At 44.0% G+C, this 26,148-nt stretch overlaps 1 protein-coding gene across 1 annotated transcript in view; it reads left to right on the forward strand.

The window, feature by feature from the left end:
• The first annotated feature begins 2,370 nt into the window (after positions 1-2,370).
• Positions 2,371-26,148, forward strand: part of FUOM (fucose mutarotase) — a 41,001-nt gene continuing 17,223 nt past the window's right edge. Inside the window, exons 1-3 of the mRNA XM_069240631.1 lie at positions 2,371-2,539; positions 17,825-17,893; positions 18,704-18,774. Of these exons, the coding sequence (XP_069096732.1) occupies positions 2,455-2,539; positions 17,825-17,893; positions 18,704-18,774 (225 nt within the window). The 5' untranslated portion in view covers positions 2,371-2,454. The remainder of the gene's footprint in view (positions 2,540-17,824; positions 17,894-18,703; positions 18,775-26,148) is intronic.

The raw sequence follows: 26,148 nt of genomic DNA on the forward strand, positions 1-26,148 counted from the left end.
TTGCATAAGCTGTGCAAGCGCAACCTATCTCTCACTCTATCACTAGAATGCCGAGAACATACCCAACACTACTAGCAGGATCCAGGATGTGGGAAAGTCATTCTGGCTTAAGGGAACATAATTTTCTCTACAAATGCCATTTCGAAAGACAAAACTCAAAACTCAAGAATACTGAATTCTCACCTATGGCAAGCTCTCAAAGAGACCAAACCATCAGTCTGTTACCATAACTGTTAGCGCGTCCATCCTTAATAAGTAAACTTACAAGGGGACGCATATAGGCCGATTAACCTTTTGACTCGTTTAAGATGCTCTTACCAATAGCTCCAGAACAGAATCAACAATCATTTCACAATAATCAATGATCATTAGTCAAATCAATAATCAATGGAATCAGTAATTTTCGCACACCATGACGTTTCAGCCATGAATAACCACACCTTTTAGTAAAAGTTTAGTACGTTTATTTCCCTATTATTAACAATGCTAAAGTCATGTAGATTAATCTTCAATTCAAATCAAATGCAATTAATAATAATTGTTGACCAAAAGACGCAAGAAACATGAACCAATCAAAGCTTGAATCACAAGGCATTCCAAAGCAACAGCACAGATCATTAGTAAAACCAATTTTAATAATACTGCAAATTCCTTAGAGTTCAGCAAAATAGATCGTCAACCATTTGTCCCTGCAATTGTCAGTCGTCAAGTGAATAGCCCCAACTAACCCAGATTAGCATTAGCATGTGGGGCTTCATGCAAAACAATTTAGAACATTTGGAAAACATCTACCGAAAGAAAACTAATAAGTCAGCGCAGTTGGTACCTAGAAAGAAAAGGCACAAAAATGTACTTCAGTCACATCGTCATATCTACCTATCCACGGTATGGGTCAACAAGCAGAACCAGTCTTCGTCCTCAGGTCATCAATCAATCAGCAAAAAACATCAGGCTCTCAGTCAGAGAGTATGAGCCCAATGACAGAATCTCGAATCTCTTCTTCTCAATATCGCATCTCATAACGGGGTAAGATCTGCCTAAAATTCTAAATAATTCTCTTCTGTTGCGTTGTTACATCAAAGTCACCCAAACTATCCCCTAATTTCCAATTGGTCAATTAATGATATGTTATACTCTATCCAATAGTTATCTGCACCAAATCTATGAATTCTAATATTTCGCACTTCACACGTCATTGATTGGTCTGCCATACGATGTTCTCATCATCCGGCTAGTCAGGTATTGAATTTGTTGCATCTTCTTCTCCAGTCAGTGTCTTCATTGTTCGTGTCCTGGAAAAGAGCCACTAACACATATTACACACGTATTGATACATTCTAAGAACACTGTCTCGTGTTAGTTGGTTCTCATGGAAAGCTTCTGCTAAGCATTTTAACAAGACAATGAGCATTTCACAGTTAGTTCACTCTGTAAGCATTTTATATCAAACGCTAAGAAATACAGCTTCTGCATGTGGCCTGGCAAAACTAGGCCAAGACACTCGCTAAATTAAGTCCTATAATTAATAAGCAAGAACATAATTCATAACCCTTAATATTATATCTTACTACATTAATCTAATACACTTTCAATATTTTGAAAGTATTAATCATTAATTAGTACATTTCATGAACCCTGGTAGCCATTCTTCAAGGTCACATTTTCAAACGTTCACATTATTTTTTCTCTGCGTTATTCATTTTCTACAGAATTCATTATTCAAAATATGTAAACACTTAATAATTTCTAATTAAGACATCTGCTTCGGCAATAGTTGGTACATTGTACATCAATAGCCTGAGAAAGTTGGGATGTCCTTGGTATGATACATAGTATGAAAGTCTGTGGGAATGCTCTCTGTCTTTTAGGGTTAGCTCGAAAAATTGTATTTAGATCAATAAAAAACAATAACAACGTGATTGTAACTTCAATACAAGGTGGAGGACCGTGTAAACAGTTTAGGTTAATCTAAGCTCAGTTCAGAATGCGTTTAAAGTGAGAAAAGAAAAATAAACTCTCACAGTTATAACACCGATTGGAAAATATATTTATTGCACATCACGCCACTTGCCTAGATGATCTTTAGTCAAATTGGCCCAGGAGAAATGGCCTAAAACTACTTCTAACTAAGTCCGTGTGGGTGGTGTATCCAGACTGTGATTCACAGGGGCAACATGGGTGCACTGTGACCTGCTATCACGTTTTCTGTATGCAGTTGGTACGTGCCGATGTTTTGTGCTTCTTGCGTTAGGTTTTGCTATTCTAGTGTTCTTTACAGATGAATGTGCAACGCCAAGCCTACTCTGCTGGCCGGAAGGACACTCGTGCCTTTTCAGCTCCTCCCTGGGGGTGTGGTATTTCGAAGGGGGCGGGATGGTGTGTGGAACGGGTGGTACCCCGGGAGCTCCGTGTTGAGCGTTGCTGTAGTTCTGGGTTGCTGGTTTGCAGTGCTCTATGGTTGTGCTGAAGGGGATCCCTGCCGTGCTCTCCCCGGAGCTGCTCTTCGCCTTGGCCGGGATGGGGCACGGCGATGAGATCGGTAAGAGACGGTGTACATGTAAATAGAAGTGCTCGTGGCGTGGCTGCTCTCTGGATTCCTATGACCGATTACTTTGTACCGGAAACAGCGATATGTGGCTGGACCCGGACGAGACACACCAGCACACAAATAAATACATTACTACACAGTGAACAGCCTCAAAAGACAAGTTACAACATTTCTGTTTCGCGTTAGTTTATCAAGCATTTAGGTCGCTAACACTTGTGTAGTTGTCGTTTCATTAATGTATTATATATTTTTCATTTATTTTCATGTAGGGAGGCAATCATTTATGAGAACACACAATGCATCCGCTTAATCTAGGGTGAACAGGCGTCCCGGATTTTCCCGGACAGTCCCGTTTTTTTAGAGGAGTGTCCCGACGCTCCTCTTAATTTTAAATAAATGTCCCGGTTTTTGGGACAAAGGTCAGATCAGTAAATGAATGTCCTGGTTTTGGGAACAAAGGTGAGATAATCTAGGGAAGCATGAGTTAAAGGTACTCTCTTCTTTTAACAGACGCCTACAAATGATGAAATAATTAAAGTAATTTATCTGTTACTGTCAGGCTACACAGTCCCCTGTCTGCTCCCAGCAGAGAGACAGAGTGGGGAGCAGAGAGAGGTGGGTGGGGGCGGGTTGGGGGTCCAGGGCGGGAGGTCAAGCCATAGTTTATTTTATACATGTAGTCTTTTAAATGTGTGTGTGTATATATATATGTGTGTGTGTAAATATATATATATATATATATATATATATATATATAAACACACACACACACACATATATATATATATATATACAAACACATATATAGCTACACATTCACAAAGTTATGCAAAAAAACGGGACAGGCCAGATATAAAAGCGAGAGCGAAGTCTTTAAGCCTTCTTCGGGCAGTAGTGTGTCCTGGAGCCAGCTTCTGTGACGCTGCATGAGTCAAGTGTCAGGAGCTTCCCACAGTGTGGCATAGCGTAGGTCAAAAGTCAACACCTGATAAGGACATTGAGTGACTTTTGAATCTCTTGGTTTGGATCCTCCGGTCACCATGAATTAGCAATAAGTGCCATGAAGCACTTTCAGTCTCTTCTGTGAAAGGCTTTGGTTGGGTTCCCGTTTTAGGAAAGGACACAGAGTGGCATAATGTCTGCTGTAGTCTTTCTTTCCAGTGCATGGGACAGACACAGGCCTTTCTAAGTAAGAAAGCAGACTCATACATTGATGTAACAGAACGACCTCTCACCTGTATTACGTATCACTGGCCAGATTACATATCACTGCATTCTGAAAGTTTGGAAATACTTAGTTCCATTTAAGTGTGCCAGTAGGACCAACACATCGGATAGCAAGGATGTGTAAATGCACAGTCCAGGAATGGAAAAAAGATGTGCCTGTAACACGAAGTCATCTGGTCACTATAATCTTACCATCTCATTACCGACCCAGACACCACACTGCAACCTACACAGGCTTGGAACCCCTAGAAAAGCTAGACATGCACAATCTTGACAACTCGCTGCATCTTCTAACCAGCGTAGCACGTGGGTGTCATCCAAACCTAAAAAACAAAATCTTGTTCATTCTGCAAACACCAGACTCGTGTAACAGTTCAGGGAGGGGCTCGTTCGCCTCCATTATAGGCAAGTAGCCAGCAGGTTTGCTGTAATTCCTCCAGTTGGAGGTACTTGGTGAACAGACTGACTTGGGACGCCCCATGGAATCCAGACGTGCTTGAAGTCAACTAAGTAGATTACCTCACAGACCTTTCTAAAGACAGTGTAAGGCCACCTGGTGGCTGAGGACAGACTAAGTGTAAGGCCACCCTGGGCGGCTGCCCTAGGGGTGGTAATAAAACCCTTCAACTAAGACAATTAGAGAGTAGGTGGATTATAAGATTGCGAGCAGTGGAGATGGGTTTAAACTCGGACAAAGACTTACATGTCTTTCTCTAGCACTTTCGGAATCTCCAAATCTGCCCTCACTATTTGCATCACCTTTCCATGTACAGTATTTATGATATTCTGAAATATATGTTAGATGCAAAGACATCGGATTATCTCCTTTATCCCCTTTGATTTCATGATGCAGTGTACATATGTGTTTTTGTCGATTTTCATATTGTTCATTGATCTCTGATGTTTTGCAAATATTTTCTCTCCATGTATTATCCGTGCATATACAGGAATGTTGTTTTGTTTCTCTTTATTTTTCTTTACTTTTCTTCACTATTCTATATCACTGGTCAATTACATTATTTTCTAGCGTCTGTCAATTTCTGCATCATTCTTTCATGCATAGCACCTATGAAAATTTGAATAGACTTGTTACATGCAACAATATGGGATTACCCCTTCCGTCCTTCTCGATTCTATAATTTAGCATGCAATGCTATTTCTTGACCATTTTTATATTTTCACTATTATATTTTTTCAACAAATTTCAGATCCTATACGACATTATACTTCAGAAATAACTCTCCATATTCTTCTTTTTTCTTTTTCTTTTCCACTATTCAGTGGGTGTCTCACATATATTTCCCTTTTCCTCTGTCTTATCACCTTCTTTGACATTTCAATGTGGCGCCCGTTTTCCATCCCTACTTGGCTACAGCCCTAGCTTTACAGTCCCTTTTCCATTTCCACTCCCTATTGGGCTTCAAATAGAGGGAGTCCGCCACCGGCGCGCGATTACTATTTGCAGCGCCGTCCATACCACGCCGAAAGAAACGCTTGGAGACATCTGAGGTATGGACACTTATTAACTGATAGTGCAGTGCGCTAGTCCAGGTCTTGTATGGGGTTTATGTGGATGTTTTACATCACTGGCGATGGCCTTAAGCATTCACTTTCATTAACGATATAGCCCGGAAACTCCATGGGAGTTTCACGGATGCTATACATCGCCTGTTATTTGTCTTAAACATTACATATAATCTACGATACATTAGGTTTTACGCAAACGCCACTCTCTATTTATATATATTCTCACTTCGGCGATCTATACATTCACCATATGGGTTATGATCACCATGTCATTCTTCTCGCAATAACACATTCTAAATAACGACACTCCTACTAGTCCATGCTATTTTTGAATAACCATCATAATAGGGTCAATATATATTTCATGGACCGCCCTTACCAGGTTTCTTTGCCCTCTTTCTCACTATACAGGCTTACCATGGTCCTCTAGCCTCTTCTTACTCGACCTCCTTCTCAAAACATAAGACATCAATTTGTCTCTGGTACTTTGGAATATTGAGCTTTTTATCTGCATCATAGGTATGTTTTTTCGATTATCGGATCAGTTAATCCACCTTTTGTTCATTTTTCTGCACATAATACTAATGTTTCCAATGATGCATGTCTTCCCTTTCGTGGTTCAACATCTAGGACACACTTTTATCTCAACACATGGTTTTCCCTATACTTTATGGCATCACTAGAATACTGTAGGTGTGTGTGCTGTCTTTGTTTCCCTTTTAACTTTACTTGACTGTACTCTTCAAAAACAATAATTCTCATTCCCCAGTTCTGGTTTTTTTCCCTTTGCACTCTATTTGTGATACACCTACTTCAGATCACATTTCTTTTTCTGACACTCTTTTGGTGACTTACATCCTAAATGAATATGGAGAGCAATAACGACATCTCTCTATTCGGGCCACGTTTTTTGGCTAACAATCGGGCTTCCCTACTTTTAATTTAATTCAAATAATTGTTTCCTTCATTGGTCACAAACACTTCTTTTCTCATTTAAATTGTTTTCCAGTAGTTGATACTCTATTTCCTTGTGTATATCCACAGCCTTGATAAAGTCTACCCAGACGAAACACGTGTCGGCTGTTGTCTATTTGGACTGATGTTCATTTGAAAAGGATTTCTGTTGTCATCTCTTGACTCTGGCTCCAAGATGTTACCTTGGGCCACAGATTATTGTTTCATCTAAAGACATCACGAGGAATAAACTGGAACATTATAACCGCTTGGGATGTGCCGTGGTTTTTCTTCTTTGCATCTTCTAACCAGCGTAGCACGTGGGTGTCATCCAAACCTAAAAAACTAAATCTTGTTCATTCTGCAAACACCAGACTCGTGTAACAGTTCAGGGAGGGGCTCGTTCGCCTCCATTATAGGCAAGTAGCCAGCAGGTTTGCTGTAATTCCTCCAGTTGGAGGTACTTGGTGAACAGACTGACTTGGGACGCCCCATGGAATCCAGACGTGCTTGAAGTCAACTAAGTAGATTACCTCACAGACCTTTCTAAAGACAGTGTAAGGCCACCTGGTGGCTGAGGACAGACTAAGTTCAAAATTGGAAACTTCCAACCATTCTTGTAAAAAGCAAAGGTTGCCTTTGGGTTCTTTTATTATTTCATAAGTTCTTAACAATACCTGAAATTGTCTTGTGTATCGATTAGGCCATCTGCCTCCTAGAATGCAGCACACAGTTCAGTATATCATGAGTAGTGTATGTCAAGTTACTGTCTCAATCCTCCTTGACAGTATCAAGACGGTCACAGATAAGGTTACCGTACAGACTTTAAAAAAGGTTAAAAAACACTATCTTCTGTTGCACCTATAAATGAGTGAAGAGCAACCACTGCAGGGGAAATCCCCCTTCCAGTATCAATTTTTTTACAACAGTAGTTCCTGGACTTTTTAGAACCACCACTCTATTTAGAACAACAAACGTACGACCCACCTATCTTTAATGGACATCAGGAGGGATGAGTTTTGAATGTAAGTAAAGCTTTGCATGGTAGCTTGCTGTCATTTATACAGGGCACATGTTCAGTTAAAATAATCGCTAACTTTGCACAAATACACTGTTTTACTGATAAAACTATTTAGCATACATCTCTCAAATAATGTATGGAAATGGGGTTTCTGGTACTATTTGTCATTTGTGCTTCACCTATTAAAGTGGCGTTATAGTTTTAATCCTAATAAAAGCGGATTCCAGCACAGTTCAGTGTTACAAACCAACGTTCTTCGTTTTTGCTTTTCTAAGTGCTGAATGGACACGGTTAATTTACAGGTATTTACGTTATGTATTGCAAAAAACTACATCCTAAAATTGTCACATAATTCACTGTAAAACTTGCTCTCACTTTGCAGTCAGAGAAAGAAAAGTAAATCAAACCCATGTTAAAGTCATGACACCCAGCCTGACATTTGACTCTGTTGTGGAAGCGCTGTAAATGTAACAAGTGAACAAGAATTTAGGGGCATCTTTGTTTATTGCTCAAAGTTTCATAACTCACCAAAAATCGGTCCGCTACTCACAGATTGAGAAAAACTGCTTTGCAATATTTTGTTCCGATGATTAAACAATCATGGTGGTGGGATGAGACTGAGAAATTGTAATTTACCTCATACTACCCGCACAGCTGTCTGGCAGCGTGACTTGAAGATACTTCCCAGCCCAGGGAACCCAAAAGATAATTCCATTGAGAGCTATTCAGAGAAATGGCCCAGTCAAGAACAGAATACACATTTATTTCATAAGTGACTACAAAGGACAATCAATTGACAATAACCGTAACAATCCCCACCATTTGAGAGGAAACTCCAACCTCTGGAAGCGGTATTAGGAGACTTCTTAGCTCTCCTGTGCTCGCCCCACTCAGTTGGAAGGTTGAGTACATCCAGAAAACGTATCTGTATCTATGTCCATGCCCAGCTTATATACCAAGAGATACAACCCTCCCCTTGTTTGCCTCTGCAGCAGTTGTCACTCCCAAACTCCCATTAGTAGACATGTCATAAGCATGAAGCAGCACAAGGTGCAGATCCATGTTACCAATTCCATACAGGTATGGCGTATATGTAATACACAGAGACACGGTGAAAACACAGCTGTCGTCAACCAGCGTACAAAGCCAAATGCAGATCTACTCACAGCCCATATGCAGTGCAGTACAGTGTTTCTGTGGTGACCACAGGACTGACTGCAGTAGTTAACCCGCACGATTCACACCACAGAATCTCTCTGGAATAAACAAATCATGTAAAAACAGCACATAGACACTCCTGGCAGAACAGTGCCATGCTTGCTACTGCACACAGAGGAACTATTTGCAGTAGAGGGTCTAAACACATTACAGCACCAGACCTATGAATGGTGACGTTGAAAGAGCCCTCCTTCCGAACCCAGGCTGCACATAATGCAGATCACAACACCTCACTCATCCTCCCAAGAGGACAGATCCCATCTATGAACTTTCACACAAAATTTCCTGTAGAACTGTTGTACACAAAGCTCGGGCATGAGGCATTACACAGTCTTGCTGAGGCACACGGGGCTCATGTATGGCTCACCACGTATTTCCTGGATGCAGTACATAAAACTCATGCAATATGTCTGCCCGTCGCCTACTTAGTCACCTCCATAAGTATAATCAATGGAAATCTGTATCTCTGGATCATTCAGGTTGATGCGAGCATTATGGAGACTATCATTGTTGAGGCTCTTCTCATATAGGTTAAAAATAAAGAGTTTTCCTACTACACTATGGTGGAAAGGGCTTCTGAAGCAGCAATGGGAAGAGGTGCAGGAACAGAAGCATGTAGAGAAGCTGGGGGTGTATGACTGCAATAGGCAGGTCTCCTCTAGTTGTAAGGGTCAGGGCTGCCAGCGCTGGTTTGAGTAGGGGCCCTGAGGCCTCATTTGACACCATTCATGTGGTAGCAGTTCTCTGGGCCCCTGGTGTTGCAGACCCTGCAGTGGTGATGCATATTATGTCTTCAGTGGGCAAAGCTTGGGGAGTTGCATTGTGAAGAAATCCCATGTCTTCAGGAGTTCTGATTCGGTGTTAGCTGCTGTGGTCATGGAAGGGTCAGGTTTTCCATATTGCGGTGCATGGTTTTCAACTTGCAGAGATGTGCTTGCGGACTGTTGAGTTATAGGAACATGACGCTCTGCATGTGGGCCAGTCAAACACTTGGGCCTGTTTTAGGGTGTTAGAAGGAGAAGCAGAGGTCAATAAAGGAGGAGTGAGGTGGAGAAGTAGGAAAAACTATGAGAAGAGAAGGACCTGCTCCATAATACAGCAGTTGCTTATCAAGCCTGACCCTAAAATGGTTGCCACTACATCTGGGCCAGTGCACGGAAGGCAGTTGTGTGTTAATTGCTCATTCACTACCGGCACTGCCATCAGTTAATTTAGCTCCTAGACAGGTGCATTGTCTGTCCGTGGTGTTCAACCTTTTATTCTGATGCCCCTCCTGCAGTGCTGCGCCAAACGTTACATGGACATTAAGCAGGCGACTGGCATAGGTCATTTCACGGTGGCTCTTTATGTACTCACCTCATCAGCACAACATAAAAAAATATGTTCCTGAATGCCACAGCTAAGCCGAGCTCCTTAGACGATACTCACTCTTTCCAGATGCCTGGGTTTACCTCTCACTGCGTCTGACTCAAAGTGAAGTCTGCGGTGTGGCCTCTTCTAAAATGTGAAATACGTTTCCTAACAGGCTATAGCTGAAGAGTGCTGAACCCGTGTTTTTTATTTGTATTGTTTATTTTGGTGCGTCTAGAAGAGCAACGAGAGCTGTCACTAGTCCAGGAATAAAAACGATTTGATAACTAGCTAGTTGTAAAAGTGCCAGGGAGCTCCGTTTCCCGAACCCAGCGGACCTGAGAGCAACGGTGTTGTCTCGGCACATTGCTCTCCACCCTCCTCGAATTGCTCCGACATCAGCACGTTTTACAAATAACAAATGATGTGGGATTATATCGCAGACCTGTCGGCGGGAAATAGCCCTTTTACACGCACATTCTGAATGAGCCGATGGCAGTTTCTCTCCTCCCGTGACTTCTGATCCTCTGCACTCAGTACGACTGCAAGGGGCAGCTTTTCGAGTGGCGTCTGAGGTAACACGATGCTGTAGAATCCACTGTGGAGATACAGTGTCTATTCATCCTCTTCTGGCCCCGTGGTTTCAGTCAGTGTTGTGCTTCTTTCATTTCGGGCTGTTATGATAGTGCGTCTCCCAGGAGACTTCTTCGAAGGGGTCAGGAAACTTTCCTACAGTTAGTGAGTGATGCCTGAAACCGGTGGCTTCTCCACACCTTCTGTGTCTTCGCTGTGAACAGTGACATCAAATGCCCCTTTGCATTTTTTTCGATGCTGCCTAAAATTTAACTTGGCTCTGAATGTCTTAGCCGCCCTGGTTGAGGAGTGGGCCACAGTGCAGTACAAAACGCATTACGTTTATCACCCAGTGCATAATTTGTAGATAAAAACGTGCCGGTGCTCAAAGCCCTCCTCTTAGACAAGCGGGTGCTGCAATTAAATTTTGCAACACGGAATACCAAGGCGGCGTAATCCTGAAGCCCTCTCGGGCCTCTTCAATCCAGTTAAAGCCACTCCCTGTCACTTCAGCTCACTCTTGCAGCTTTCTGCTTTCTCCTATTGTGACGCCTTTTCGTTTTTCTCTTCCTCCATCTTTCCCATATGTCTCTTTTGCCCGCAGTAAATGCTTGAGGCAGAAAAATAAGCGCCCGCCCTCATAAGTGCCGGTGTTCTGCACCGAAAACAACAGGCACAATTTAAGTACTGTTATGACCACTAGGCAACATGTAGTGAAACACCACAAGAGATAGATGGTAGTCAAGGTGGGCAAAGTACCTTAACCGTCCTTTACCTGATTCAAAGCTTTTGCACTTCCTGGGGTCCCAAACAGCACATAGCACATCTCAGTTTTAGCATTGTCATAGCAGGAGATTGTCATTTGTGTTGCTTGTTGGAACGGTGAGCTCCCTCGACATCTCATGTTCATATGATTCTTTGAGAGGGACCCCGACCTTCTATTTAGCCAAACAGAAGAACACCTTCTGCGTTACATGCCTGGGAATATGACTTGTGAATAAAACAGAAATGTAGCTAAAAATAGAAAATGTTACTTAAATGGGAGTCCAAAACAAAATCACGCTGTAAAAACATTGGAACTCGGTCACCAAAATACATTGACACAACTACAATTACTGCGTTTTTTTACCCACCAGTGAGTACTAACAACAAACATTGTGCCGTTGTACCTATCACTGTTTGCAAGGGAGGGGGCCATCTTTACATTGAAAGAGTTCTTGCAGATGTTGTGGAAAATAGATGGAAAAAATAAGACAAGCAGGGAATCTAAAAAAAGTGAACTATATTTACAAAATCATAGATATTCTTAAAACTATAATTGTGGAACATATCTATGTTTAGAATTGTGAACACATTGAAATACAGCAAGCATTTGGTGCTGCTGCCTGTCCCTAACCTGCTTCTGTGTTCTATGCATTAATTAATTGTGATAAAAACCTTTAGTTGTAGAAAAGCCAGAACGACTGGATTTGTCATTGCTTGTTTTGCCATGTCAGAAGTCAGAGAAGTGCATCTGTGTAATGTTAGGAAATAGCTAAGGTGCTCATATGTTGCTGGGGCACTGGCACCCCATGTTTGAAGTCCAAGTCGCAATTTGAACCAACAACTGTGATCGGAATTTGAGATCAATTAATTAAATTGGTGTACGCCAAATAGACATTAGCTGTCAGATTGTTTGTTTTGTAAAACACCAACGCAGATTACCTATAGCTGTCAGGCAGTCGCCAGCATGCAATTGGGTGACATCTAGTCAGTCCTGGATTCTCATCCAGTATCACAAAAGCCAATTCTTATAGTGTAGAAAGTGGAAATACAAGTCACTGCAAGCTTATTGTTGTGAGCAGGCAAAATATTGCTTGAAAGACACCATCATGACAGTGCTCAGTTAACAGCAAGTAAAATATGATGTCATCCGTTTTCCTTTCATACAGTGCTTAATTTCAGACAGTGGTTTCCGGTGCTCAGCACCGGCTCCCCAAGACTTATGACAGCCAGTCACATGGTGGCACTGTCTGTCTAATGTGATGAACACAACAACAGTTGTTTAATAATTCTATATACATTAAAAACGACTAATACCTGCCACCAAAAGCTATAAAAATAGAGTGGTGGCAAGTATTAGTTATGTTTAATGTGTAAAAAGTCTGAGTTGTCATTAGTAGCGCTGACAGAGGCAAAAGGTGGTGCAAGCTGTAGTGATCTCCTGACAAGGGCCCTGGCAATTATTTCTTTACAAATTAAGTACTGCCTGAACATGACGTACTTTCAGAGTGATGTAGCTCAGTGGTGACATGCTTGAACTTGAGGAAAGTGAACAATGACCGTAGTGTACCATTATCAACTTCTTTCCAACCATCATTTAACAACTTTTTTATCGGGGTGCATTTACTTAACTCCAGTTAAGTTGCAATGATGTAGTTTATGGATTCATTCAGAGTCTTAAAGGAGTCATCCGATGAATGATCTCACAAGACATCTCAAAGCCCCACTTGACATGGGAAAACAGGCAACTCCATAGAGGGGGAGGAGAATACCTTGCATGAGGGAGGGCACCTGCCTCTTACGAACCTACTGCAGTTGTTTCCCTGGCTTCCAAGTAGAGGGGTGAAGATGGATGATCTCCCAATACTCAGTCAACTGAGCCACATCTTAGTCCATTCTGTTTCATTGGAGCACACCCTTTACAAAAATTCCCATTCAAGTCCAGTTAATCATTCAGAAATCTGCAAAGTCATTCTGGGGGTTGAATATTTGTCCGGGAATTTGATTGGTGATTTTTGGATTATGATCATTCCTATGTCTAATTCGTCATTTTGTAGTCTGATTCATTGTTTAGTGTTTTTTGTCAGACAAGGTCTGGTTAGTTGTTCAGCAGTCTACTTTATTATTCGAGGGACTTACTCATTTTAGGGTTTAGGTGGACCTTGAGATTGTTATTGTTTATTCAAATGTCATTGATCATTTGGGAGACTGGTCATTCAAAAGTGAATGGTCACTCAGGAATCTAGTTGATAATTCACATTATACCTGAGACTTCATGGTCAGCTACTTGGTCATTTGGGAGTAAAATTGGCTATCCTGGAGGCGTATTTGTCATTCAGTCAGTTGATTGGTCATCTTGAAGTCTGATGGATAATTTGAAAGTCTGGATGGTTGTTGGAAATGGCCTGTCTGCAAGGTCACCCCTAAACTTTTTGCCTTCCTCCTTCTCTTTTTCTGACTCCATTTTTGCTGGCTTTAGGACTCGGCACACTTTACCACTGCTAATCAGTGCTAAAGTGCATATGCCCTCTCCCTAAAACATGGTAGCATTAACTCATACCCAATTGGCATATTTAATTCACTTGTAAGTCCCTAGTAAAATGCACTACATGTGCTCAGGGCCTGTAAATTACATGCTACTGGTGGGCCTACAGCACTGATTGGGCCACACACACAAGTAGCCCCTTAACCATGTCTCAGGTCTGCTGTTGCAAATCCTGTGTGTGCAGTTTCACTACCACTTCGACTTGGCATTTAAAAGTACTTTCCAAGCCTTAAGCCCCTCTATTTCTACATACTCGTCACCCCTAAAGTAGGCCCTAGGTAACCCATAGGGCAGGGTGCTATGTAGATAAAAGGCAGTTCATGTACATGTGTGTTTTATATGTCCTGGTGGTGGAAAACTCCTAAATTCGTTTTCCACTGCTGTGAGGCCTGCCTCCTTTCATAAGCTAACAATAGGGCTACCCTCATATACTGTTTGAGTGGGAGATTCTGATCAGAAAGGAGTAGACAGGTCATATTTAGTATGGCCCGAATGGTAATTGACTGGTGGGGTTGGATTTTATATTACTATTTTAGAAATGCCAAGTTTAGAAAATGAGCATTTCTCTGCACTTAAAATCCATCTGTGCCTTACAGCCTGTCTCCAATCAACATCAACGTCTGGGCTGGGCTAGTTGACAGCTCCCTTGTATATTTCACCCAGACAACCACAAACGAAGGATGCTCAGTCACACTTACACACATCTACATACTGAATGGGTCTTCCTGGGCTGGAAGGGTGGAGGGGCGTAACACTTACATTTCAAAGGTTAGTGCCCTGCCCTCACACAAAGTTCTGCCACACCCCCTACTGGGACCCTAGCAGACAGACCTGTACTGTGCCTTGTGCACTTCAGAACCACTCTTTGAAGTCTCCCCCACTTCAAAGGCACTTTTGGGTATATAAACTGGGTCCCTGACCCTACCAACTCAGACACTTCCTGGGACAGATACTCTGAACCAGACCCTGCAACCTTCCAAGAGGAGCTGCCTGGCTGCCCAAAGGACTCACCTGGACTGCTTTGCTGTGAAGGACAGCTGCCTTGCTGGCCTCTGGCTCTGCTGAGAAGTGCTCTCCAAAGGCTTGGATTAAGCTTGCCTTCTGTTTCCTGAAGTCTCAGGGCCAAAAAGACTTCTTTTCTTCCAAGGAACTCCTTGTGCAGTGAAAATCGGCGCACAGTCTGCCGGAATTGACGCACAGCCCGCCTAGCGGTGAAAGAATCACAACATTGCCGCTCCAGAACGCCGCAGCCCTGCTCCCCGAGTGGTGATCGACGCAGCGCCAGCGGTGCAACCGGAACTTCGATGCACAGCCCACTAGATAGACGCATAGCCAAGCCGGAACAAAGCAGCCCGACTTCCTGCATGAGGAGTCGACGCAGCACCTTCTGTGCAACAGAAACTCCGCCACATCACCCAATGGATTGATGCAGCCCTTGTGACTTCATCCAGCACACCCAAGATTTCTGTGCGTAGTCCCTGGGTGTCAAAAGACCCCTCATCACAAAGAGGATTCAAGCCTGCATGCCGGAATTTGACGCAAAGTCCTTGCCGCGTGGAAAAGAATCGACGCATTGTCTGTGTGCGCTCGGAAATCCAACGCACATGCTCCGTTTTCCACGCATCTCCTCCTCTGCGGTCTCCATGCATGTAATTTTACCGCATAACAGGTACTGTGTGCACAAAAGAGACATTTATTGCTTTTAAAAGACTTAAGTCTCTTCTTATCATTGGAAAAGTGATATTTCAACTTGTACTTATCAAATCTTGATCGTTTTAACCTTAATTCATTCAGATAAATATCTTATCTTTTTCTAAACCTGTGTGGCATATTTTTGTGGTGTTTTCACTGTGTTATTGCATGGTTTATAGCACAAATACTTTACATATTGCCTTCTAAATTAAGCCTGACTGCTTAGTGCCAAGCTACCAGAGAGTGGGCACAGGATAATTTGGATAGTGTGTGACTTACCCTGACTAGGAGTGTGGTCCCTACTTGGACAAGGGTGTATACCTCTGCCAACTAGAGACCCCATTTCTTACAATGGTCATTTGGCAATCTGATTGGTAATAAGATACCCAGGCTGGATCTGCTTTCAGTTCTTTCACGAGCTTCACAACTGCCTGCTGTTATGTCCTAGAGGTGCCCTATGATTAAGGGTGCAAGCTTTCTTGAAAATATCGATACGCAACAACCTTTTGCAGTCCACCTTCTACACTCTGAAATAAAAAACTAACATTGAATACGTGGTGTGACCCAAAATGATGGGATTCCTGCAAAATGTGTTGAAGGTCTCCTGAGATTCCAGCATCACAATTATATTTAAGTGCTAAGTTTAACTTTGGGCTCTTGAAGGATTAAGGTTTGGCTGCGCTGTCAAGGGCCTTCCAGAGGTGCTGGAAGTGTGGGTGAAGGGAATGCTGCAGCACCCCCAAAATAACCACACTGGAATAGGAACGAGGATTAGGATGACATTATAACTTGTTTCTATCTTGTCACGTTTGCTATACCTTCAAAGAAAGAGATCAAATGTCAGACTGACAAATTGCTGCATATTCCTTAAACACAGATGCTGGTGCTTACTTTTCTTTCTCTTACTGCAAAGTGCCAGGATTTTGTAAAGTGAACTATGTAACAATCTTACTGTTTGAAAGGAAGGTCCGCAGGATGTTGTTTTCTTCTAACACAAAACACAATTTAAATACTTATAAATGAACTGTGGAAATATTTCAAAATAAATAAACAGGGAAGCACAAATTAAGTACCTTTTCCCTTATTCTGAAGTTTGATGGAAACAAAGATTTTAATAGGATTAAAACAAATCTAGACAATTTAGTTGGTGATACACAAATTACAAAATTCACAGAAACCCAATTTCCATACATTATCATTTGTGTGCTATAACTTTGAGTAAAGCTATGTCTGTGCAAGCGTAGTGGTCATTTCAACAGAAAATATGTTGTCTGTAAATGACAGTGTGCTACCATACCGTGCTATAGTAACGTATTTTTGTGACAGTGTTCCCCCAAATGCAACACCAGCTACATATTACACCCTTACCACGCTCCTGCATAATGGGTGTAGCTCATTTGTGACACTTGTTCTTTGTGTGATGTTGGGATTTTGCACAATACGTATGGATTTAGTGATCTAACACTGATGGCAGTACCACCCACTCTGAAAATTGTTCCAGCACCACTGGGCCCTTCGTTAAGTCCTTGATTTAACAGTTTTGTTCTGAATATAGAGGAGGTTCTGCAGCCTTCTGCCTAGGTTCAGCTATACAACTACTACACACACGCACAAGCTAAACTCTTATTGGTGTACTCTGTCACATTCAAGGACAAGTAGGACACCAACTATCAGCTGATGTTACTCCAGATAGCTTGCAACAACTTTCAATCTGGCATTACTTCACTGAGGTAATAGAAGCAACTGATTCTAAATTCAGACTAAAGAAACACAGGCTAGAAATTCAGACTGGCAGACACAGGCCGAAAAAGGAAACTTAGAAAGGTCAGTGTCCTGTCACGATTGTCACTTGGGATAAGTGGAGGCCGAAAGAGTCTTTCCACTCTATTCCCCTCTATTGAAGGACATTTGTGATAAGGAAGATAAAATAAAAAAAGTTGTGAATTAAATTTAGCTATTCCGGTGCCTCATTGTTGAAGAAATAATGAAAATTGCTAAATTTGTTCCTATTAACAGAAAATGACAAGGACTGGGAAAATGCTATAAAAGTGCTGCAATTAACTATTGTCTGTTCAGTAATTTTGTAAGCTGCATTTTATTTGGTTATTGTTATGCCATTAACATACTTTGTACTATATTTTGATGGACCCTTATATCACTACTGATGCCATTTAACCAGGTTCACCCATCTAGGGAGTCTAAAGGATGAATATGTAGCCTCCTCTGGTGGCATAATGATTGCCAGGGGTCTTGGTTATTGTGTGGTTTCATGGTAACAGTGACTAGAGGACAGTTGACTGCAAGTGGTCTCTATCCTGGCTATTCAGATCTGAGGGTGTGGATTGAGTGATGTTTAGTTCTCCCTTTCTGCACAGCTCTTCATTTAATAAAATGGTTTCTGTTTAAGTTCTTGCAGATGCTAATTTTCCAGCTGTCTCTGTCAGTCACTGTGGACCGGTCCTTATCCGAGCTGATGGTATGTTCTGGCGTAAATATATATTTTTTTCTTTGAACAAAAACTATATTATCTCCATCAGAATGCTTTACCAATAACTTATTAATAGACATGGCTGGCAGAAAAACTGAGCACGGTCTCGCAGGACCAATATAATTTTTTATAGTTTTAATTGCACGCTCTGAAGCCTAAAATCTGGCCCACAATTCGGAAGGTCTTCCATATTCTCCTCATGGTAGATGTATTCTTTTCCACAAGGTCATTCGCCTGATTGCTTCTGTTCAGATCCCATGATTGCTCAACACCTATGGAAATACTTACTGTTTTGTATTTTATTTATGTTTCTATATGGCTTAGAGCTTGCCTTTCAACCATTCCTAACTCTGAATACATTGTAAGCTTCATTCAGTAGGGACATCTGCTTCAAAGATGGACTGAGTTTGGTCCTTCACTGTACGGTCTTGGATGGGGCGGGTCCAGTGCCTGGTAGTGAGTGGGGTCGACCAGTCTATGGCAATTTCTTTGGGAAATTATAGCTTGAATAAAACAGGCCTCAGTTTCTTGAAGGTACTTTAGCAACCTGAAGCTGTCAATTTTGGGTCCAGTATCTTCCAAATGACAATACCTTGCACAACTGATTTTCTATATTTAATTTCCCGATTAAGAACGTTCCCCTGGGAAGAACATTTCTCTGTATTTCCAGCATGTCCTTGCTGTGAAAGTAGGTATAGGATACTAAACATTTTTTTTTTTAATTGCCCGGTGACTAAGATACATGTTTTAAGACTGGATAATGTTGCTAAGTATTGTGTGTTTTTTTTGTTTTTGAAGGCTTGGCAATCCCTCAGCTATTGGAAGCCATTTTGAAGCTCCTCCCGCTGGATACCTACGTTAAGAGCCCGGTAAATCTTTGATGCAGGATGTTTATGTGTGCCAGACATGGTTTTTAATGATCCTTGATTTGTGTTCCAGGAACATTGTCCAGTGTAGCCCAGACATGATTTGCACAATTCTCATCCCCTCCCGTCCATGATCCCAGTACTGACCCGCAGCACTCCAGTGCTTGTGAATTTTGAGTTTCAGTTACCCCTGTAATTCCAGCACTAAGCACACCTTTTAAAACTGCCAGTGCACTCATAGCCAGATCTAAACGACCCCCTCTATTGAAGAACTTGGGAGCCACATAGGTTCTTCAAATGCAACTCATCCTAGTCTGCGGCCTCTCAACTACTCAAGCAGTTAGACCCACACCCAGCTCTGACAGCTGTATTAAAACCACACGGAATCGCATCAGTGATAAATACGTAATCATTTATTGTACCTTATGATACGCTGAGGAGAACTCTTATAAATTAGGTTAATTAAGATATAATGAAGAGTATTGTATCTAGGATCAGTAACAAATTGCCTTGTTCCAAATATTTTGGAAACTGACTTGACATACAAATTTGTGGGTCGTGCCTAAAAATTGAAGAAAGTCTGCCTAACTTTTGAATGGTGATTTTATTCAAAAACTACACTGATCAAAACTAAAAAAAAAAAGTAAAACGTAGTTTTGTGTTTAAGTATTTGCATCAAAATGTTTTTGCCAAAAATTAATTTCAGCTATTTTCTTTCAGTAAAACCGCCTAGGTCCACTATATTATCCACGCTGCTTTCCTTCAGACAGTGAACTTACCACATTTTAAGCTGTCATCAGAAATCCACCATAAAGTCAGACCTTAGCAGATTTTAGCTACTCAGAGATGTGTTATATTAATTACTGAACTCCAGGCCAGCTCCTTTGGTAGGCAGTAAGCGGTTTCTATATACAAATGCATTGATTTACCATGTAGAGGTATTCATAACAATGGAAGCTGTTGGGCATTCAATAATGAGTATATTGAATAAATAAATGTGGAAATACCCGAGTTTCAGCTTAATTTTCTGGTAGAACCCAAAATAAATATGCATGAACACATATAAAATTAGCAACAAATAATATCAATAAATGCAGACAGAATTGTCATAAAATAAATACCATAAGTACAGGAGCCCTAAGATAAAGGAGAGAGCAATGCAGAGAGGCGGCCTATCCCGACATCATAGGCAGGGACCATTAGCCAATCGTAGCCGCTGGAGTTCCACAATCGTTGTGTATTGTTGCAAGGAAACAAAGACATTGTTGCAAGGGAAAGGATTCATGTCCCTTAACACAAATGTGTATATGTATGTATTTATATATAGCACAAACTTACCTAGGAAACAGTGGAGCGCTGTAGTTTAGAAAGGGAAATGGGAAAGGATCTACAATATCGTTTTCATGAAGAGGGGTTTATACAAATATAATTAACACACTCATTTTCCACATTTTTAAGTCCAGGAAGATTAAGTCAGTTGCCCCAAATCACAATATTGAGCAAGCACGGAGGTTGGGATTCACACGTGGGACCCTAGGTTACAAAGGGTGTAACTTTAGATTCTAGGTCACATCTCCTCCCTTATGCAAGTATGAAGCAGCTGTATTTCCTGGCAAATCTGTGCATGCGCTGCTGTTAGAACGCAAAAGGATTACATCACACTGACACAGCTTTATTATTTTTATTTGGAGCATCTAGTTGTCCATTAGTATGGATCTCATCATTATTGGTAATGAGTGGATGACTTTCCAAATGATTCCCAGGTTGTTACCACATATGGGAGTCTGATTAGGTTCAGAGAAATAATCTCTTGGAGAGGGTGAAGGAATGTGTCTGTGCTAGTAATTGAGTAATTGTGGGTCTGCAGAGTGAGGACTTAAATGTGAATTTACATATTTTCTTTTTTTGGTACATTTGGCTATTGCCTGGCATGTGTGTCTGTATGTGTTTCTACTAAAGAAACAAAGGCTGTGACGAAATTTCAGGCTAATCCTGTGATACATGGAGTAATAGTGGATGGTGTGGAGCACTTGCAGGCCCTATTCACCAATGACATCCTCAGTTTCATAACAGACCTAAACGGTACAACCTGACACTGCTGGCAGAGCTAGATGCCTTCCTCCAAGTTTCGAGTTTTAAAATCAACTTTTACAAGTTATTGGAGTGCAGAGCTCAAAAAATGTACTCGCCCACTCTCTATGGTGAGTTATATTTGATCAGTTTGAGCTATTTGTAGGACCACCCACCACTTTTGGAGAGTTGACAAAGAACAGGTGTTCTGTTCAGTCAGAAAGTGAAGGAGCAATAAAGACGCATTTCATGCTTGAGCTTATCTTTTCACATTTGCTCTGTGTTCAAAGACAGAGGTCAAAAGTCAGTTTGTCTTCTTACAATTAATTTTGGTCAATTTACTATCTATAAATGACAGTGCGCTACCACATCATGGTTTAGTAATACATTTATTAAAAGCGAGTGTTTAAACATGAACTGAGAAACACTACTGCCCTGATGGCAAGGCAATTAGTAAGCTGCATTACTGCATGGGGATCGCATGTCCCCATCTGTGTGGCTAGATTCTTATTGTACATGGAGCAAATGTTTAGTCTATTTCATCAAACAAAAGAGGTTGTTTAGTACAGCAGAAATGCTGAGCTCGCATATTTGAGGGTGCACTCATATATGAGAATGAAGAATAAGGCGACTCTGTAAATTGAAATATGTGCCTGAGATCGCACAGTTTGAGACCAGTTTACAGGTCAAGTACATTACAGTTAGGTCAAGTAGATCATTCAGGTTACTCGACCTGCAGGTCTAGTAAAAATTTTAGGATTTTTCGAGGCCTGGAATAGCAGACCCCCAAAACGATATGGAGGTGCCCATTACAACTAGCAGCTTTCAATGGGAGACATCGACGTAACCTATTTGGGAATCCACCAGCCCCCTAAAACAAAGTATTTATTTCATGTACAATGTGCCCCCGCTCCCCACTTCCCTCTTCATGGATCTTTATCACTGGGGAAACTTGAGATTTCATGGCTGGGCGGTCTTAGGCCCTCATTACAACCCTGGCAGTCAGTGATAAAGCGGCGGTAATACCGCCAACAGGCCGGCGGTAAGAAAAATTGAATTATGATCATGGCGGAAACCACCTACACATACAGCCACTTTAACACTCTGACCGCCATGGCGGTAGCTACAAACACCACAGCGGTAACTGGCAACAGCCAGCCAGAAGACAATGTACCTCCCACAGTATTACAACAAGCCAATCTGCCAGCTTTTCCAGGGCGGTACCAACGCCATCAAAAGCACGGTGTAAACAGTACACAGAAGGGAAATGACTCACCTCTCGACACTCAAGGAAGAACCACGACGCCATAGAGCCCGAACTGAAGAGCTTCCCCGTGCTGGTATACCTCCTCCTAAACCAGGAACACGAACGCCGGAGAAGACGACCACAGTGAGTACCGCACCTCGCACACAAGGGAGGGGGGGAGAGAGAGTGACACACACACACGCAACACTCCCACCCCCACCCCCAACACCATACACACAAACAGATACAACAACATTACATATACACCCCGTACCCCTTAGGAATAACGCAAGGACAAAAGGAATTGATTAAATTTAGTGTAATATTACAAATTTAGATAAATACATTCCTTAAAGCAATAAACAGTATGTACAATATATACAAATGGAGGGACAGTGCCCACTCCAAAATATCCGTGACCCACAAGGCCATAACACATAGGCCAAGGCAACACTTGACTCCTGCCTCAATACAGAGAGAGCACTGCAGGAGCATCAGGTCGAAAACACACAGACATCTCAGGGGGACAGGGAATGGGGGGGCACCTCAGCCGGAAGATGGCACAATGCCACTGCTCCTGGAGGGGGCTACATGCCCTCTGCGATGTCCTGGGGAGTGCAAGGCCACAGTCCCTCAAGTGGGTGGTTTGCCCACTGCTTGGGCCTGGGGAGTTCAAAGCCACAGTCCCTCAAGTGGGTGGTTTGCCCACTGCTTGGTTCTGGGGAGTGCAGAGCCACAGTCTCTCAAGTGGGTGGTTTGCCCACTGGTTCTGGAGGGGGCCTTGTGCCCAGTGTGCTCCCTCCTGGTAAGGAGGGGGTGAGTGGATGCCTTCTTCCACTAGTTCTGGAGGGGGCATTGTGCCCAGTGTGCTTCATCGTGGCAAGGAGGGGGTGAGTGGATGCCTTCTTCCACTGGTTCTGGAGGGGGCCTTGTGCCCAGTGTGCTTCATCCTGGATGGTGCAAGGTCACATTCTCTCACCTGGGTGTCACACCTACAGGTGTTGCAGGGGCCAGGATGCACTACAGCCCATGTAGTCACAACTACACACTGCTCGCCGGCGGTGACAGCTGCGCAGTGGATGGCAGTTGCGGGGCTGGCTGCGGTGTTGTCAGTGGTGGGGGGAGGCTCCAACCCTTCCCCTGCAGCCTCGGACCGCTGCCCACTGGGGCTGCTGCTGCTGGCAGTGGTGCTGCTGGTGGTGCAGGTGGTGGTGCTGGCGGCGGTGCAGGTGGTGGTGCTGTCAGTGGTGGGGGGGAGGCTCCAGCCCTTCCCCTGCAGCCTTGGACGGCTGAAGTGCCATGGCTGGTGTTGTTTTCCCAGATGCAGCTCCAGGCACCAGATCCATCCTGCCTGCGGCCTCAGTTCCTTTCATATTGGCCTTGGCAGCTGTTGTCTCCTTCCTGCCCTTGGCAGATGGTGGTGCCTCCTTGCTTCTGCCAGCTGGTGTTCCCTTCCTCCCCCTGTTGGCTGATGGTGCCTTCTTGCCCTTGCTGGCTGGTGGTGCCTCCTTCCCCTTGCTGGCTGGTGGTGCCTCCTTCCCCTTGCTGGCTGGTGTCCCCTTCCTGCCCTTGCTAGCTGGCTGCCCCTTCTTGCCCTTGGCAGGTGGTGCAGGCACCCTGGCTGTGCTGACGGGTGCCTCCTTGGAGCCTCTCACACCTGCAGTAGCTGCAAAAACTACAGTGGCCATGGACTGGGTGGCTGAGGTGCTGGGCTGGGCTCTGGCCACCCTAACCCAAAGTGAAGGACAGGGGGAGAGGAGGGGCAGGGAATAGGTCAAGGGTGGCGAGGAAAAGCTTCTTAGGGACACTGGGGTGGGAAGAGGGTGAAGGTTTGGGAGTGGCGGATGAGGGAGTGGTTGTAGGAGGTGTCTGCTGTGTTTGGGTGCAGGTGCATGGACTGGATGCTGTTGTGAGGTGGATGGCTGTTGGGTGTCTAAGTGCTTGCGTTTGTGTACTTTGGGAGGAGGGGGCACAGACACAGTGGGAGAGGACACAGGGGACGTGTGCATGGATGTGGGGGCGGTGACTGCCAGTGAGGGGCATGTTGTGGTAGGTGTGCTGGTGATGGAGGTAGTGGATGAGGATGTAGTGCATGCAGGTGTGAGTGGAGACGCTACTGGGAGGGAGGTGGACGAGGAGGAGTAGGTGGACATAGAGGAGGCAGTGGATGTTGGTGTGTCTGCATCTGGATTTTGCTTATGTGAGTGCCTGTGGGATGAAGTGTGGTGCTTGTGTTTGCCTGAGCCACTTCTGTGTGTTGATTTGGGTGCATGCAGGTCTGAAGGTGTGCTTGCGATAGGCGGTGGTTGAGGGGATTGGGACTGGGTAGAGAAAGTTGGAGGGGGGGGAGGCTGGAGACAGGGACAATGGCTGCCATCAGTGAGTTGGCCAGAGCCTGGAATGATCTCTGTTGGGCCGCCACGCCAGAGTGAATGCCCTCCAGGTATGCATTTGTTTTTTGCAAATGTCCTGCTAGACCCTGGATGGCATTCAGTATGGTTGACTGCCCAATACAGAGGGATCTCAGGAGGTCAATAGCCTCCTCACTGAGGGCAGCAGGGCTGACTGGGGCAGGGCCTGAGGTGCATGGGGTGAAGGAGATACCTACCCTCCTGGGTAAGCGGGCACGGGAAACTCGCTGAGGGGCTGCTGGGAGGGCGGTGCTGGTACGGGGGTGGCAGCTGTACCTGTAGTTGGAGTGGGCACAGAGGTGTCGCTGTCGGTACTGTCCTCTCCTGTCTCTGTCATGGTGTTCCCCTCACCCTCCATCCCACTGGTGCCCTCACCGTCTGTGGATTCACCCTCCAGGCCCATGTGGGATGCAGCTCCCTTCGTCGCCGGTGCCTCTGCTACTCTGCCAGATGATGCTGATGCACACAAGGACAGGGTGACAAAACAAAAAGGGGAGGAAGAAAAAGAGGATACACTTTGCCAATGCCAGCAACAACACTACCGTTGGTGTATACAACTCACAGGGAACAGCACTATGCACTAGGCCATGCACTACCAGTTACAATGCTAGTCATCAGGCCATGGGGTACAATGCCTAACGCCATTAGCTGCACACCTGAAACCCACAGTACCCTGCCCAGTAGTAGCTGCCCACTAACATTGTTGGGGTTGGAGTGCATCTGAGCTTGCCCATCATGGAACCTACCCTGCCATGTTCACCCTGGCCTAGGGGCACCCACAGCCCACATCCCCCACCCAGGTAACACCTTAACGCGTGCAAAGTCATGATTCCGAATCTGTACTCTCCCCCTGGTGGCTGCTGTTATGCCTTCAAGCGCCCGTCTGACTCTGGATAGGCCACCGCCAGGATGCGGAACATCAGGGGGTTCAGGGTACGACGGGCACCCCTTCCTCGTTCAAAGGCCAGCCCCAGCTGGGCCTCCGCCGTCTTCCTTGCCCAGCGGCGCAGGTCCTCCCACCTTTTGCGGCAGTGGGAGCTTCGCCTGTCAAAGACCCATCAAGGTCTGCACCTCCTTGGCGATGGCACGCCAAATACCCTTTTTCAGATGGGCACCGACCTGCAGAAAAAGATACAGCAGAAAAGGTATTATTCATACCGTCCAGACTTTTACACACATGACCCAACATATCCCTCCCATCCCCTTACACACATACATTGACCACCATACATGCAGCACTCTGCCCAGGACCCCTCAGCCCCCCCTACACAAGGCTTACACAGCACTCCATACATTCATGACCCACGCATCGTGCTCACAGTGTACTCACCTGTTGGTCTGGAGGACCATAAAGTAAATGGTACTAGGGTAAGACCCCATCCACCAGTCTTTCCAACTCCTCCAAAGTGAAGGCAGGGGCCCTTTCCCCAGACACTCGAGCCATGGTTGCTTCCAGACACAGGTCACAGCAGCACTTGCAGTGTAGGTCCTTTCCTGTTGAAGGTCAGGTAGCAAGTGAGTGAACAGATAGAAAATGTCGTACTGTCACCGCCGGCGTACATCACCATTGGCTCCTGGAACGAGTAGGCCCCAATGATAGCCAATGCAGTATTGCACGGTGGTCATCGACCGCCTCCCGCAACGGCGCAC

Source organism: Pleurodeles waltl, chromosome 6 (assembly GCF_031143425.1).
Source record: "Pleurodeles waltl isolate 20211129_DDA chromosome 6, aPleWal1.hap1.20221129, whole genome shotgun sequence".
Classification (NCBI taxonomy): Eukaryota; Metazoa; Chordata; class Amphibia; order Caudata; family Salamandridae; genus Pleurodeles; species Pleurodeles waltl.